The sequence below is a fragment of the Suricata suricatta genome, chromosome 11 (genome assembly GCF_006229205.1).
Source record: "Suricata suricatta isolate VVHF042 chromosome 11, meerkat_22Aug2017_6uvM2_HiC, whole genome shotgun sequence".
Taxonomy (NCBI): domain Eukaryota; kingdom Metazoa; phylum Chordata; class Mammalia; order Carnivora; family Herpestidae; genus Suricata; species Suricata suricatta.
In genome coordinates, this window is record NC_043710.1 from 10,263,825 (window position 1) to 10,276,622 (window position 12,798).

The 12,798-nt window shown below is 41.3% G+C and overlaps 1 protein-coding gene across 1 annotated transcript in view; it reads left to right on the forward strand.

The window, feature by feature from the left end:
• LOC115271713 (membrane-spanning 4-domains subfamily A member 4A-like) overlaps positions 1–12,546 on the forward strand; it is a 21,133-nt gene extending 8,587 nt beyond the window's left edge. The window contains exons 2-7 of the mRNA XM_029914639.1: positions 1,527–1,686; positions 2,728–2,859; positions 4,566–4,622; positions 5,801–5,959; positions 9,980–10,081; positions 12,261–12,546. Of these exons, the coding sequence (XP_029770499.1) occupies positions 1,543–1,686; positions 2,728–2,859; positions 4,566–4,622; positions 5,801–5,959; positions 9,980–10,081; positions 12,261–12,332 (666 nt within the window). The 5' untranslated portion in view covers positions 1,527–1,542 and the 3' untranslated portion in view covers positions 12,333–12,546. The remainder of the gene's footprint in view (positions 1–1,526; positions 1,687–2,727; positions 2,860–4,565; positions 4,623–5,800; positions 5,960–9,979; positions 10,082–12,260) is intronic.
• Positions 12,547–12,798: the final 252 nt, after the last annotated feature.

Genomic DNA, 12,798 nt, shown 5'->3' on the forward strand with positions numbered 1-12,798 from the left:
GGACTCATTTGTTTTTCTGATTTCCACCCTTTTTTTTTCTAGATCACTAATAATGTAGTTCCTTTGGCCTGGAATGTATAAATACAGTTTAATAATGCTTTCCAGAGAAAATGAATTCTTTCCCAGTTCACTCTTTGACCTTGTGCTACAGATGAAAGCACACACATGTCCAAACTTGAGACTTTTATGCAGTGAGGCATAAATGGTATCAGAATTGATGCTGGCTTTGCAAAGACTTAAGTTTCACTTCCCTCAAAATTTATGGATGTGAGCTGTGCAACATCTGAATACAGATGCAAATGAGCAGATAGAGTGTTCAGGTGGTTTAAACATATTTCCACATAATCTGACTGAGATTACTATATTGGGGGAGGAAGTGGCATAAGAGTATTACGTTTGTGCTTCGAGCCTCAGAAAAATAATTTCATGTGCAATTGCTCTGCGTTAGCAAATCAGGATTTGAAACATTTTAGTGGGGCTAGAGATTTAAATTCTCAGTACCAGGGCTGTAATTCAGGATCATGAATTCCCTCTGCAAAGTCCAGAGTTTATAAGGATGAGTTCCAAGGTTAAATAGATCATATCTAGTAAAGATGAACAGAGAAAGTTTCCAGCTCTGATAATGTAACTGTGCTCAGAGTCCAAAAGGAAGACTTTACAATACACAGGAGCAGAGATGACTCTGTAATTTATTCCTATTATAAAGTGTATCTTTCATGGGGAAATGGGTGTCATCAAGGGGATATGCAATAACAGGGACAGAGGTAAGTGCAAACTACATGTATTTGAGAGACCCACATATTCACCTCCATTTTCTCTAGACTTCCCTCTCTTCAGTACTTTCAAGCTTCTTGGTAACACATGGCATCTCTCTCTCTCTCTCTCTCTCTCTCTGTTTCTGTCCTTAAGGTGTTTCTTGTTCCTCTTTCCTGGATGGCTCTTGGAAGAAGTACATTTTGCAAGGGCACCTGGGTGACTTAGTCAGTTAAGCATCCGATTTTTGGCTCCCCTCATTATCTTGTGGCTCATGAGTTTGAGCCCTGCGCCTGGCTCTGTGCTGACAGCTCAGAGCCTGGAACCTGCTTTGGATTCTGTGTCTCCCTCACTCCCTGCTTCTGCCTCTCTCTCTCAATCTCTCTCTCTTTCTCAAAGATAAAACAGCATTGGGGTGCCTGTGTGGGTCAGCCAGTTAAGTGTCTGACTTCAGCTCAGGTCATGATCTAACAGTTCATGAGTTTGAGCCCCACGTTGGGCTCTCCCCTGAAAGCGCAGGCCCACTTCAGATCCTCTGCCCCCCTCTCTTTTTCTGCCCCTCCCACACTGCATTCTCTCTCTCTCCCTCAAAAATAAATTTTAAAAACATTAAAAAATAAAAATGCTTTGTAAGATAAATAAATAAGCATTTAAAAAAAGAACTACATTTTGTAAAGATGTTCTAATAGCTGTATAGTGCAGGAACGGAATGTAGACCTCGGGTTGTCCTGTCATTTTCAGGACCTAATCCTAAATTACATTTCTTCCTGTAGCCCCTTTCCTGCTGTCATGGCAACCATGCACGGACAAGAAGAAACCACGCTAGAGGCTGGCCCTGGTAGGTACCAGCCGGAGCAGTCTGCTGTTATCCAGTCACATCTGTGGAAAAGAATGCCCGAGAAGTTTATGAAGGGGGAGCCTAAAGTCCTTGGGGTAAGTCAGTTACAGATCTGTGAGAAGCCCAGTTGGGTTGTAAACTCACAGCTGATCAGTTTTAACAACAAATACTCTGTTCCCTTAGGCCCTTAATACACCAGCCAGCCCTAGGGATGCGAGTATTTGATGTTCAGGCCATATCACTCAAAAAAGATATGATATTCTGTTACATCTTGCTTCTAATTTAGTTGTATTTAGGATATAGTGGCTTGGGATGTACTCTAGGGTCATGGGTCATCCGTGATAACTTTAGCTTCAGCAGAGAAAGACAGCAAAAAAAAAAAAAAAAAAAAAGGCCATATGTGTGCTAGCTGGTGTCCATCCAACTCACCTTCCCAACAGCTGATTGCCCCACACTGTAAATCTCTGGGGAATCTTCTTAGCCTGCCACTCAGAGGACGAATATCCTTTGATTCCATGTGCATTTCTGTCTGGAGTCTCGGGGCAGGGCCCCTAAAAGAAATAGTGAGTTTAAAGAAAGACAGGTTAATGCAGGTGGAAAGATTGTGAGTATTGAGGTTTATCTCAATAACTGTACTCCAGCACCTCTATGTTTAGACCCCTGGATTCACTCACGTCCTCACGCCCTACACACCAAGAAAATATCACACTGCACTTCTCTTTTTCTTCACCTGTACACACACTCCTTCCTTCACATTGTTTTCCTTTGCTAGAATAGTTTCTAATTGCTTCCTAATTCCTGGGTCACTCCTGTCTGAGAGTGTCGTGTGTAAAGGGGTCAGCAGCTATGGTAGGATTCACGGCCTGGGGTCAGTAAAGCACCTCTGGGTAGATCCCGGTACATTGTTTTTACCTTGAAAATGACCGAGGCAACTGGGATAGACATCCCAACAAACCACATAACCTACCTTCCACGTAAGCCACATACGTTAACATTCGTGGCTCTTTATATGAAAGCAAAGTGACAGGAAAATGTCAAGACCATCTGACTATTTCAAAAGAGGGAGAAGAGGGGTGCCCTGGTGGTCGGAAAGGGGGTGGCAGCTAATCAGGTTTTATTCCCTTCATTATTTCTAGGTCGTGCAGATCCTGATTGCCACGGTGAACTTTAGCTTGGAAATGATAAAGATGAGTGCCACATTGACATTTTCTTATCACTCACATTTTGTTTCAGTTCAGGATGTGAGCAAAATTCTGGGGCCTGTGATGGTGAGTAGAGTACCTTTTGACATAGTTGGAGGCAACATAAAATAGCTGCCAACATCCTGAGCTTTGGGATTATATCCTAACCCTATTTTGTAGTTCTCGCACTTTGAAAAAGAGATCCAATTTCCTTTTGACTGCATTTTCTCATATTAAAACTAGGATTAATAACCTAAGACTCCTAGAAAGCCAGGCAGATTAAATATTTCATATGAATCAGGAAAAATCACAGTAGGGTGCAGCAAAAGACCCAAACCAGAATGGATTAAACATTGAAAGCATTGATTATTTCACAAGAAACCCAGTGGACTTTGGTGCACTTTTGGAACATTGTAAAGTTTTACCCATATATATTGTTCACATCCTTTGTTAAGTTGTTTTCTCTCAGAAACTTTATATATTTTTGCTATGATAAATGAAGTTCTCTTATTAACTCTTATCTTTAAACACACAAATACATGTATATGTGTATATAATTTCTGTTTATAATGTTCTTCCCATGTGCCTTAATGAATTTTCCTAGAGTTTATAGTTGTTTTTAGTTGACATTCTTAGAGGTCTGCAGTATAACATATTCATATTTAAATAACAGTAATTGTATCCATTTTCCTCAAATATTTGTCTTACATAGTTATTTTGGTTAATATACTAAGGAGAGTAATACATAACCATCTACACTGTTATCTGGATTTTGACTTTAATAGAGATGGCCCTAGTGTTTCCCCATTAAACTTGACAAAGACTTCTACTAAGACATAAGTTTCACCATGTTAAGGCAAATGGAGCTCTTCATGTATTAAGAGTTAAGTCGATAGGAAGGTTGAATTATATAAAATGTCTTAACATTGCAAACATAAATAACAATTAGCATGTGAATTTTCTCCTCAAATTTGTATTTATAAATTATAATAATATGCAATGTTAAAAAATCTGCATGTTTGATCACGTAGTCATTATGCATCTCATATAACACGGTGAGTGATTCTCCCTACTATTTTTTTCCAGAGGTGACTTAATTTACTCTAACCATCTCCATGTCTTGATATTGAGAAATGTTTAAAGAAATCTACCAAGCTGTTTCATTAGATCAGTCTTTTTCTCTGGTCTTAAGATACTATGTTTGACACTCTTGAAATCAAATTTGGAAAGCAAACCCAGAAATTCAAGAGTCAAATAGTTTAAGATGGGGTGTCCAATCAACTTTGACTCTGGCTGTGTTAGCTAAATGGAAAAAAATTACCCAAATGATGGAGCCAAACAGAAGAATGTATTATAATTGGCGTCTAATACGGAATTGAAAAGCTTTCCTTGCTACTATTTCATTTACAACTTTTAATAGTTGTATTTTTTAAAAGGAACATAAGTTTCTTTTCTTTTATAAAATTTTATTAAAGTTTGGTACCATATTAGGGTTCCTTAATGTCAGGAATTTAGAAGCTTTCTTTATATTTCAACACCCTTCAAACAATTTAAATACCATTGCGGAGAGACATTTTTTGGAAGTCTTGATAAGTTCTTCTGTGAATCTATCTGGTAGGATTTCTCTGTTGTTTCTGGGAAAAGAAGAGAGTTATTTACAATCTTTGGTGTTTTCTTACGATGTAATTGGTCTTTTTAACATATTTATCCTATTTAGGGGTAAGAATTAGTAGGTGAGGACTTCAAATATTTGTTTAAAGACTTTTAACTGCATTTTTTTCTCTTGTTACTAGTTTATTATTTCAGGATCCTTGTCAGTTGTAGCAGGAGTTAGAACTACAAAAGGTCTGGTGAGTAGTATTTCCATATTTCATTTGTTTGCTTGTGTGTTTTTGTTCCAAAAGAGGGATTAACCAAGTATGGATTCTGTCAGAGTAGAAAACAGATTTTGTTTGTTTTTTAAAAATCAGGAGAGATTGTAAGTTTTACATAGTGTTTTGGTCTTTCAGAAATTACAATGAAAAAAATGGCTGATCATACAATTACTGATAAGGGAAGGCAGTTGCCAAGAGACTCTTTAGGAAAATAAGGAGAAATCCTAAAAAGGAATGTCAAATGGGACTGGTCGAACAAAGCTTGCAGCTTGAGATTCAGTGCATAATAGTGGCACCAGTGTTGGCGTGGCAAAATATTTACTGATTTACTGATTAAAATGTGTATTCCGACTGTATACAGAAAGGATTTTCTTTTGGTTTGCAGTGAAAGGACTTCACAATAAGTCTATTCAGTAAGGAAAAGCAAATTTCAAACATAATTCTCATGCCAATATGCCTTTCACAAGGCCAATAAAAGGCAAAAGCCAAGATCTCAACGAATGTTTTTGCTGGCTACAGACCCTATTTGGGTTTTCTTTGCTCAAAGGTTAAAGATCAGACTAAGGAGCACGATCCCAACCGTTTGTCCAAATCTGACCTCAGTCTGTCTCCCTAGCATCTCGTCCCGCTCTATTAACATCACCCTTATGCTACAGCCACCCTGAGCCTCTCATGCTTTCTTGGAGACGTTTAGTTCTCAGAAGAAGCTTCCACAACTTCACCAAGAGAAGAGAATGTAGAAAAAGGAATACAGAGCAGAGGGAGGTCATACACAGGAAGCGCAGAGGCATGAGAGGCAAGCAACCTTTGGAAACCAGCGCGCAGCCAGGCACCTGAACTAGAGCGCCTTAGGGGATGGGCGCAGACAGATGTGTCCAGCTAGCGAGTGAAAAAGAGTTTATCTCGTGGGTCTAGGGGTTATCTGTAGGATTCAAGCTTGGGAACAACAGAATCATATTTATGTTTGGGCAGGAGACAACCTGGGAGGGCTTGTGTTTCAGGGAAGAAACAAGTGAGGAGATAGTCCGGTCATCAAGATAGCGAAAGGAGGGTGGTGGTGGGGGACTGGCAAGAAGCGATGTGTATGAAGTGGTTGATGGAGACACCCCTGTGGATACTGTTGGATCGGTGAATTGATTTTCCTTCCTTTCTAGATCCAGACTAGCCTGGCATTAAACATCTTCAGTTCTGTCATGGCTGGAGCAATGCTCTACTTCGCTATCCCTGACTTGGATGAGTTTAAAGGGTTTATCTACTCCTGCAGATTTCAGCACAGGTTTGAGAGTTGTGCCATGGCCATGTCCATTTTAGCGGTGAGCGCTCCCTCTCTTCATGGGACACTGTAGGGGAAGCAAGTCACAGGAGCCCTGGCCCTGGCCCTGGCATCAGTACTCCCTGATGGATGGATGACTCACTTTGGGAAATTGGAAATGATGGAAGAATAGGGCCATTTTTTATCCAAGAGCCAGGCCCACATCTCATCCTTTTATATTTCTTTTTCTTCCTCTATACATGATGAGGGAGAGTGGGAAGAAAGCTCACAGTCATAGAACACGTACTTATTCTTACTAGCGCATGCACTAAAGCGTATTTCCTTTTTTTTCTGTTTAATTCGAAACCACCAATTCTGCAATGCTCTCTAAAAAAGGAGCCCAGATATTAGTCCCTCTGTGTCCCGCGGGTCCCTGGGTAAGCGCAGGGAGGGGGTGCTACCACAGCACAGCTGTGACCAAATGCAATTGGATCTTTATTATTAAAAAGTCTAGGGGCACCTGGGTGGCCCAGTCAGTTAAGCGTCCAACTCTTCATTTCCATTCAGGTCATGATCTCGCAGTTTGTGAGTTCGAGTGTGGCATGGGGCTCCAAGCTGACAGTGCCGAGCCTGCTTGGGATTCTCTCTGTCTCTCTGTCTCTCTGTCTCTCTGTCTCTCTCTCTCTCTCTCTGTGTGTGTGTCTCTTCCCCCTCTGCCTTTCTCTCTCTCTCAATAAATAAATAAGCTTAAAAAAATGTTTAAGCCTATTATGCATTCTCAGCACCACTGAATTCCTGTTGTCCCTCCTCCCTGCGAGCTCCCAGCCTTTCCCCGTGCCGCCTAGCCCTCTCCCTCACTGACTCGCATCCTCACCCGAACAGGGAAATCCTGCCTTCTTCCAAACTTATTACAAACGCAGATCAGTTGCATTGCCTCCTCTTCATTTCTGAGCTAATCCTGGATAAGTGCTGGGTGGTGTTCAGCCACACCAAAATAATCTATGGAGTGCCTCTGCCTAACTAATGTATACTCCTAGTAAGATTTCTAACAGTTTCTATGGAGTCCAAGTTTATTTCCTGCCACTTCCTCAGAATCAGGGAGTTTTCTCAGAGAACTTGGATGTTTTCCTCCAAGATCACTCAGTAAGAAATTGACAAGTGCATGATGAGATTCTGTGCTTTCCTGCCCCTGAGGCCCCTGTTCGTATTGATATCTAACAGTGTTCTCTGTCATCATCCTGAAGAAGAAGCCTACTTTTAGTTTCTGCAGTTCTCCCCACTTAAGGTCGACAGGGCACAGTAGACAAGGACAAAATCTGGACTGGACCCGCTACGTGAGGCTGACTGCGTGGCTGTGGGACCCGCACAGGCACACCGGGCTTACCAGTTAGAAGAGCCATATGCCTGGTTTATTGCTCCCATCGTGAAGTTCTTCATACTTTTTTAACAAGAGGCCCTCTAAATAAAGTAGCTGGTTCCACCTTCTTCTCCATCACCTTCTCCTGGAGCTGACACCTATTCCTATCGTGTGAACACTGTTTCTGCCTGACTTTATAGCAGAACAAATCCACAAGGGCTTCCTAGGATGGGAAGTATCTGGTCTGTTCCCACCGGGGCACTTGCACGGTCATCCCACAGGCCTGTGAGCCCATACTCAACGACGGGTCTACAGGCAGCACTCTGGGAGACGTAAGAAGGAGACCAGACCCTTACCCATAGGAAGCTCCTTGGAGGAGAATATAGAAATATTGGAAAGCACAGAGCTCCTGGGTGGCTCAGTGGGTCAAGCATCTGACTCTTGATTTCGGCTCAGGTCGTGATCTCACAGTTTGTGAGTTTGGACCTGGCATCAGGCTTTGTGCTGACAGTGTGGAGCCTGCTTGGGATCCTCTCTCTCCCTCTCTCTCTGCCCCTCCCCTGCTCACTTGCATGCTCGCTCTCTTGCTCACTCTCTCTCTCTCTCTCTATCTCTCAAATAAACATTTTAAAAAGTTATAAAAATAAAGACATATTGGAAAACCAGCTAGAGGTTGATGAAGTCCCAAAGGCTTACTTTTGAATGTGATTCTAAGAAGAGTTTATAAAAGGTGAGCTCTTTGGAGGAAAGAGTAGAGCACACAGTACCCGTAAACCTTAGGCAGAACAGTATGAGATCGCCAACAATCAACCCTGCTTGATCTAGAAAGACAGAGGCTCTATATGGCTCAAACTCATACACACACACACACACACACACACACACACACACACACATATGCTACTTTTTGTTAGAAGTCCAGCCTGACTGCTTATTTTGTAAATACAGTTTTATTGGAACATAGCCATACCCATTTGATTGCATATTGTCTATGGCTGCTTTTGTACTATAAGAGCAGAATTGAGTATTTGGTTTTTTTTTAATTTTTAAATGTTTTTTACTTATTTTTGAGAGACAGAGAGAGACAGTATGAGCAGGGGAGGGTCATAGAGAGAGGGAGATAGAGAATCCGAAGTAGGATCCAGGCTCTGAGCTAGCTGTCAGCACAAAGCTTGATGTGGGACTCAAACCTACCAACTGTGAGATCATGACCTGAGCTGAAGCTGGACCCTTAACCAACTGAGCCACCCAGGCACCCCAGAATTGAGTATTTGTGACAGAGACTTTATGGGCTGTAAAACCTAAAATATGTGTTAGCTGGTTTCTTATAGAACGTTTCCCAATTCCTGGTCTACCCTACCAGATTGTAGCATCCTTGAGGTTAGGGAAATCGTCTGTTTATTTGCTGTTCTGTCTTCTGTGCCCAGGACAACTCCTGAAGCATAGAGGCTACAATATGTTGAAGAGATGAGTAAATAGGTAAAGAAATGACGAATGCAAATATTCTCAAGGCTCAGTTAAATCGGTGTCACTCAGGTCCTGGGCTCTTGGTCTATTGACTCTTCCACAAAAAGATAGGTACGATCCCTATCCATGGAGAGAAAAGTAATATTTAAACCAAAGAATTTCAGGCATCCAATTCAGATTTTTAGGATAGTGAGAGGACTACCCAATATTTCTCAAATTTGACCATATGTTCTGGCTGAAGATTAAACCCAAATCCAGTTCTCTGGGGAAATGGATCACAGACTGACTAACTGGGAATTTAGTGTTACATTAATTTCTTCTTGTTGCTGTAACAGCCTACAGAGCAATTTAGTGACTCGAGATAATAGACAATTACCATCTGACAATTCTGGAAGTCAGAAGTTTGGAATGATTCTCACTGAGTGAAAAATCAAAGTGTTGGCAGGACTACCTTCCTTTCTGGAAGCTGCGAGAGAGAACCCATTTCCTTGCCTTTGCTGGCTGCCAGAGGCTGCCTGCATTCCGTGGCTCATGGCCCCCTCCTGTCTTTGAAGCAAGCAGTGCAACATCTCCAAATATGTCTTGGTCTTTGACTCTTCTGCCTCCTGCTTTCACTTAGAAGGATTCTCCAACTATTTGAGGCCCACCCAGATAATCTCAGAATAATCCCTCCATCTCAAGGTCAATTAATAAGCAACCTTAATTTCATCTGCCAAGTTAATTCTCTGTGGCTATGTAACTAGACATATCCATAGGTTCGAGAGATGACGATGTGGGCCTCTTTGGTCTATTAATGTTCTGTAACTACCAAGACAGGAGATGATAATGCTGTGTCAACTATATGGAATTTCTTGTGTTTGAAAGAACTAAGTAATCTTTATGACCCCTAACTCTCTCCCCCTTTAAACAGTTTTCACATTCTATGTTTACAATAGCATTGCAAGGTAGAGTGTGGGAAAAAGGGATTATTTTATTAATGGAAAAAATGGAAACATAAATGGTACTCAACAGGCCAAGCATTGGCCAAGGATCTGGCTGCAATTAGGAGCCAGCTTTTCTGACCTCAGGTCAGTGCTTCTCTTTAGGCATTGTAATCAGATTGTCAGCATTTTATTTATTTTATTTTTAATTTTGGTTTCGAGAGTTGTCAAAAGTTAGACACTGAATTGACTGAGCCCCCCAAGAGCCCCAGATGGTCAGTGTTTTAAACTTGTCATCTCTCTTTCTCATGGTTCCTGGTTATGCATTTGTTCCTAGAGTCCGAATATTCTGGTGTTTCTTTTGAACATCCTAGAGTTCTTCATTGCTCTGTCCCTAGCTGCCTTTGGATGCAAAGTCACCTGCTGTAATCCTGGCGGGGTGAGTATTAGGCGTCCCTTGAAGATGTCTGTATTAATTTCCTATTGCTGTGTAGTACATTGCAGAAATGTAGAGGCTTAAACAGCACACAGTTATTACTCCTCACGTTCTGTGGATGAAGAATCTGGGCACATGTCACCTGGTCCCTCTGCTCAGGGTCTGACCAGGCTGTAACCAGCAAGCTGGCTGGGACTGCAGTCTTGATGGAGCCCCCAGTCCTCTTCCATGCTCACCTGGCACAGTTTATTTCCTCTCAGCTGTGGAACTCACAACTCACTTCCACATTGAGTTCCAGCAAGAGTGAAAAGCTCTGATGCTTTAAATTCCTTTTTTAAAGTTCACATGATAAGGTCAAGTCTATCCAGACTAATGTCCTCTTTTTTTCCACTGAAGAATAACTTAAAAATTTTTTTAAGTTTATTTTTTTATTTTGAGAGAGACAAAGCAAGTGGGGGAGAAGCCAAGAGAAGGAGAGAGACAGAGAGTAAGAAAATCCCAACCAGGCTCCCCACTGTCAGCTCAGAGCCCAGTGCAGGGCTCCAACCCACCATCCATGAGATCATGACCTGAGCCAAAATCAGGAGTTGGATACTTCACTGACTGAGCCACCCAGGCGCCCCTGATGTATAATTAACAAAAAGTGTTATGTTAGTTTCACATGTACAGCTTAACGATTTGACAGTTCTAGTCATTACTCGATGTTCACCACCGTAAGTATGGTCACCATCTGTCATCATACAAGGTTATTCAATATAATGGATATATTCCCTAACTTTCCATCTTCATGACTGATTTCTTTTATAACTGGACGTTTGTACCTCTTGATCCTCTTCATCTATTTTGCCCATCTCCCCATCCACCTCCCCTCTGGCAACTACAAGTTTGTTCTCTGTGTTTAAGAATCTGTTTTGTTTCGTGTTTTCGATTCCACATGGAAGGGAAATCATATGGTATTTGTCTTTCTCTGCCTTATTTCACTTAGCATAACACCCTCTAGGCCTATCCATATTGTGGCAAATAACAGGATCTCATTCTTTTCTTATGGCTGAGCTGTGGTCCATCATACATATATTATATATACATATATGGACCTATCTTGTCATCCTTTTCATTTATTGATGGACACTTGGATCGCTTTTGTGTCTTGGCTATTGTAAATAATGTTGCAGTAAACACATATCCTTACAAATTAGTGTTTTCATGCTCTCTGGGTAAATACCTTATATTGGAATTACTGAATCATATGGTAGTTCTATTTTTGACTTTTTGACAAACCATCATACTGTTTTCCACAGTGGCTGCACCAATTTACATTCCCATCAACAGTGCACAAGGGTTCTCTTTTCTCCACGTCCTTCTCAATACTTATTTCCTATCTTTTTGATACTAACCATTCTGACAGGTTTGTGAGGTGATATCTCATTGTGGTTTTGATTTGCATTTTCCTGTTAATTAGTGACATTAAGCATTTTTTTTCCCTATTGGCCATCTGTATGTCTTCTTTGGAAAAAGGTCCAAAGAATAATATCCTCTTTGATAAAGTCAACTGATTGGTCACCTACTCACAAGTGTGATATTCCATCATCCACAGGCCCTACCCATGTCCAAGGGGAGGGAGTCACACAGGGGCATGGGTCACTCAGTGTCATTTTAGCATCTTTCCTACCACAATAAATTAAAAAATGCTCATTTTCTCCATCCTCACTCCTCCAAAGGGCCTCCTCTCTTAGTCCAGATCAGAGAACACTTCACAATGGAAAGGACCCCAGAAAGTGCCAGATTTTGACCCATTACCCCTATTATAGCAACCTTCCCTGGGCTACTGAAGAAAATCAGGCTTTGAAACTTTTCTACCAATGTGCATTTGGGTGTGTTGTTGCCATTATATATAAAGAACCTAAATTGGAAAAAGAGCTCTAAATTTCCCATAACACCTTGGTTTACTCAACTTGCGGGGCACCATCATCCACTTACAGGGTCACAGCAAGAGCTGTCAGCATCTCATGCCAAGAGCTATCACTGTGTGTTTTTCCAAGATCCAGTCTTATCTCCAGAATGCCAGAGGAACCCCCACCAGGTGGATCTAGAGACAGAATTCAGAAAAGAGAGAGTAGGCTCTGATGATGATATGGCTATTTGGTTGACTCACTCGCCTTCGCCATTCTGATTGATTTCACAGGTTGTGTTCATTATGCCATCAAAACCCGACAAGGCAGAAGCAGCATCTCCCGCACCATTTACAGAGCTCTGATGTCGCCAACTGATCACCAGCAAAGTGTTCCAGAAAACCTGTCCTGCCAGTTGTACAAGAATGCCACCTGGGAAAGCACCAGAATCCAGCTCTGATATGTACAGCTATATTTCAGAATCATATTCTCTTTTTCCCCCCAAGACCCCAACAACCCATTTACTGGCTCTTTATCAACAATAGCAGAAATTGAATAAATAAATCATACATTTAATGAGTCAGTTGTGCTTGAAAGTTTTTACCTATCTTTAGAACTTTAGATAAGGACACTAAATTGGTAAGTTAGATTCAACAGAAGGTTAAAAAGATCTTGCTGAAATGAGGGTTCCCTGAAAACTACATATTTTTTCTTCCCTGGCCAATACTTCTCCTGACTTAATTTTCTTCTCCTGCCTTTGGGAATGCAAGGTGGGGTGTTTTTTTGTTTGTTTATTTATTTATTTATTTTGAGAGAGAACACAAATGGTTG